At 39.7% G+C, this 5,000-nt stretch overlaps 1 protein-coding gene across 1 annotated transcript in view; it reads right to left on the bottom strand.

The window, feature by feature from the left end:
* drd3 (dopamine receptor D3) overlaps positions 1-5,000 on the bottom strand; it is a gene marked incomplete at both ends in the record, with an annotated part of 17,541 nt that overhangs the window by 5,202 nt on the left and 7,339 nt on the right. The window contains one exon of the mRNA XM_080020415.1: positions 2,593-2,729. Within this exon, the coding sequence (XP_079876541.1) occupies positions 2,593-2,729 (137 nt within the window). The remainder of the gene's footprint in view (positions 1-2,592; positions 2,730-5,000) is intronic.

Consider the following 5,000-nt stretch of genomic DNA (forward strand, 5'->3'; position numbering starts at 1 on the left):
CTTTTACATCCACCGAGCGTGTTTGCACATATCAGGGGTTTTTGAGTTGGGACATCGCTTTGTACACATAAAAAAAAAATAACATAAGAATAATATAATAACATGAATAACATAAGATATAACAAGGATAGAATACTTCTAACTGCTTATGAGCTTGTGTCACAGTATTATGTGCTGCCAGGCCTTAGTTTTACTCGTTTTTATTCGTATATTTAAGGGTTATTGTACATTGTCATTTTTTTTCGATATTGACAAATTTTTAGCATTTTTTATTTTTATTACCTTGTTTTTTATTTTCAATTTGTTCTGTCAGGTGCTGTAACACCACAAACTCCCTCCGGGATGGGATGAATAATGTCTGAATCTATCTGTCTGTCTGTCTGTCTGTCTGTATCTATCTATCTATCTATCTATCTATCTATCTATCTATCTATCTATCTATCTATCTATCTATCTATCTATCTATCTATCTATCTATCTATCTATCTATTTATCTATCTATCTATCTATCTATATCCACCCATCCATCACTCTAAAAACATATAAATATTACCAGGGGATATAGAGATATACATATAGATACAGGTACAAGGATGTGTAATGACCCCCATCTTAATGTATCTTTGCCAGTGCCTATATTTTAAACTTTCGACTAATTGCTGTGAGCATTTAGCCCCACGTTCAAATCGAGACGCTGGGAGAAATTAATTAGGACAAAGGGATCGCAGTACGCCATGTTTCCTAATGACATAATAAGGAAGAACGGACCCAGGTTCCAACCGCGTTCCCCCGTCAGCGGAGATAAAGACAAATTGCAGCCGGCGGCCGGCGGCAGCTCTGGAATGCGAGCCACATGTTTAGTCTCATCTGGAAACGGGAAGTGATTTAACACTTGGTTTCCCACGGATCGATAGAGCACAAGGATGCACAAGGACAACGAAACAGGATCAAAGTACCCGCACCTCCGGCTTTGCCCGTTCTCCCGGCCCTTTCCCTCGGACGGACCTTAGTATTTACTTTTCACCTCTAGATTCAGATAATTCCGTTTTCTTTTTTAATCCTTCCCGAGATTTACTGTATGTCCTCTGGTTGATGTTTGGGGGTAAGACAGGTGTACATTCTCATTGTACACTCGTATAATGCGTATAATGAGAATTGTGATTACTGCGATTACTGCGGTCAAATATTACCGAGTGTGCGTTCTCTGCATCTGGTGGCGGTGTTAACATCGCGCTCCCAGGTGGCTTTGTCCCTCCAGACGCGATTCTGATTTCAATAATCAGCGCCAAATTGGGGCCACAGGCGCGACCACGTCTCATAATTGTCAGCGTGCAGGGACGGAACGCTCGCTACCTTTGGTGTTGTGCTGAGATATGACCGCATTCTGTTACTTTTGCCCTATTTTCGGGGGTTCACAGGGGTGATTGGTGCTTTGAAATAGATCTGACGACTCGGGTTTTTATTCCTTGCTCGATGTACTTACACAGAATTGACCTCCAGCTAAAACAAGGACAACGTAGCAGAACAAAGGGAAACATAAACATTGAACTACTATGTACAGATATAATACATATAAAAAGTATATGTATATAATAACAGCAATGAATATATAAAATAATAATAATAATAATATTTTATATATATATATATATATATATATATATACACATATATATATATATATACATATAAATAGGTAGGTAGGTGGGCATGATGGTATATGCGTTCGTAAATGAGAAACTCCACAAATTTCTAACATCCCAGCACAATTTCCGTTCATGTCCCACCAAAGTAGAACTTTTAGGACATTATGTGGAGGTCTAACTAAATTCTTACATTTACTGCCTTTTGCCATTTTCTTGTTGTTTTTTTGTATGTGAGCTGCTGTGATGACGCAATTTAATAAAGAATCTTTCTATGCCTCCTGGCTGTAGGACGTTCTCTTCACTCACGCTCCCATCCTGCCTGTGAGGCTTTTGAAATCTGCAGCGTTGATATCTTCCATTCAGATGTCAACAACACTGTTATACTTTGGTTGTTGTTGTTTTTTCATAGGGAGTTTTATACTGATGGTGAATACAATCACCTTCTTTACTCCCCCCCATTTGAGGTAAACTATGAATGCAACATATTCAGTTTGGAAAATAGGTCACTGAGGAAAACCCAACATTATGTGGGATCCTAGGCAGGTCTAACTGTGATTAGGCTTCACCTCTAGAGTCTGTGCACCCAAGCCTAAGATTAGGCTACCACGACTATCTATCTATCTATCTATCTATCTATCTGTCTGTCTGTCTGTCTGTCTGTCTGTCTGTCTGTCTGTCTGCCTGTCTAGCTATCTAGCTATCTATCTGTTTACCTACTTACCTTTCTATCCATCCATCCATACGGATGTCAGGTCCATGTGCTCTTCAATATAAAAATATAATGGCAAGGTCTCAAATGTTTGACAGTTTTGCCGCCGTCCATTGATATTGCCTGACATTATTTTAACCCTGCATGAGGAGGCGTCGCGGTCTTCGTTTCTCACCGGAGTCATTGTGTCGCCCCGGATATTTAACTTGACCCCCCACCCCCCGTGCGCTGTCTGACCTGTCGTGTTAAATCCAAAGAGAAGGGGACAGGAGACGGCAAAGGCCAAGATCCACACGGTGGCGATCATGATGGAAACTCTCTTCTTGGAGCTTTGAGTGGTGTTGTACAGGACGGGCATCACCACCGCTGTGTACCTGCAGAAACGCACACACGCACACACACACACACACGCACACGCACACACACACACACACACACACACACACACACACACACACACACACACACACACACACACACACACACACACACAGATCATATATACAGTATTTACATGTGTGTGGGGAACACAACAATCGAAACACAAGTACAATAAATTAGTATTAAGGACCCGATAAGCACGAGGGCCACCCTTCGCCTTGTGAAAAAGCCACAATCGTTCTCAGAATCCTGTCACACACAAGTGTAGTAGAATATTGAGCATTCTTCAAGAGGAAAAGCCTCCGGGTCTCTGGGTCGATGAGAGTTGGAAATCTATTTTGCGCTCTGCACTATATAAAAATTGTAAAAAAAAAAACTTAAAAAAAATCCCATTAAAAACAAACAAACAAAAAAACACAAACAACGACTACAATGAATAGATATACAAACAAACAAACAAACAAACAAACAAATTAATAAATAAAACAAAAATGCTGCAGGCCCTGCACTTCCTTTCAAGGACCTCTAGGGAGCCGCAGACCCCAGTTTGGGAACCCCTACATGAAACCAGTGGCATGTATGGGGGGGGGGTGGGGACATCATCATCCTGGCACATCATGGGGGACCAGTGGGTGCACCATAGGGCTCCTGCTCTGGTAAAATGACCTTGGCCGTTACTTACATTATGTAGAGACATTTTTATATCCGATAACTCCCACAAGCTGGGTGCCAGTACTTCAAATAAAGTAGGAGAGAGAGAGAGACACTTCTAGACAAAGTGGACCCCGCAAACGCGGTTGGATAATGGGATCCGGGCAGAGTTGCTAAAAGGACAAGGTAGTAGTTACGATGGACCCCGGCACAACATGCAATGTGAGATTATGCTGTTTAGAGCCGTATAACTGCCATAAATGTTTACCCTCATCAGACTAATTATTCTCTTTTTTCTCCGGGCTAAACACAGGGTACAGGGCTGGCCAAGTTCACAGGAAATTATCACTAAAAATAGACTCCCACCCTGCACTGCTCTCCCCCCTTTTATCTTTACTATGCGTGCGTCGGTCTGGTTCAACCACTCATAAAAAAACACTATTTGTGGTTTATGGACCTTTGGATATACACGTCACAGTACCTCAGGTTAAAGGTACAAAAATCTATTATGGTTGTTTGAGGCCGACATCAGAATATCATCAGCTTCTCCAGGAGCCTCAGTGCGGAAATAGCCTGATACACTGTATGAAGATCCTATCACATCTTATCACCCGGGTATTATTACGTCGGCTGATGGAATTTTATAGTTTATTCCCCCTACAGTATATGACTGCAGATCTCAGCTATTTCGAATAAAGGAGGGTAAGATTGTGGCAAGGAAGCCAAAGCCACAACGTCCATTTCTGTCAAATATCTCTCCATTAATTTATGGAGAAACACCACAAAAGTGCGGCTGATGAAGGGAGCAGTAGGTGTGCAGTATAAATATATATTATACACACATTACCAACGACAACCACGCAGAACGCCTCTGGCTCCGTGTCTAATTTGGCTCCTAAAAACAATTTGTGAAGGTGCTCTTGGGTTGTTCTCTGGTCCTTCAATCACTCATGGGGCTGATGGGGGCCACAACTTCACACTAAAATCAATTTCCACAAACACAGATAGGTACATGTACACGTACACGCTTGGGCTGGGGCGATGAATCATATTGGGGAATATAGCAGCACAGGTTTTCAAAACACTTGGATGTTTTTACAATGCTATATCATAATAATAATATATACTGTGTGTATATATACTGTATATATATATGTATATATATATATATATATACACAGTTTTTTGTGAATCCCATTTAGATATTGTCATAAAGGATTTTGTATTAAATGTTTTTGATTATTATTTTTTTATTATATATTATTATACTTTTTATTATTGTTTTTTATTTCGACTTTTGTGGTTTATGTCTTTATTTCATGTGTATGTAAAATAAATGTCTAAAATGAATTTGTATTGTTTTGCTTTTCTTCTTTCCTTTTCTTTTAATTTTTAAACTCTTTACTGTTGATATGTACAAAAGTAGTACGAAGAGTCATTGAAAACCGGAAAAAAATTCCTTGTATGTGTGTGTGAGCGTACTTGGCGTACAACATTATGGGACTACTGGAGGACTGATAAATAAGTATAAAATGGAAAGTGAATAAATGATTTCGAAAAAAAAAAAAAAAGAAAAAGAAAAAGATATGGATTTTGTATTTGAAAATGTGTAA

The sequence above is a fragment of the Zeus faber genome (assembly GCF_960531495.2).
Source record: "Zeus faber genome assembly, chromosome: 19".
In the NCBI taxonomy this organism is placed as follows: domain Eukaryota; kingdom Metazoa; phylum Chordata; class Actinopteri; order Zeiformes; family Zeidae; genus Zeus; species Zeus faber.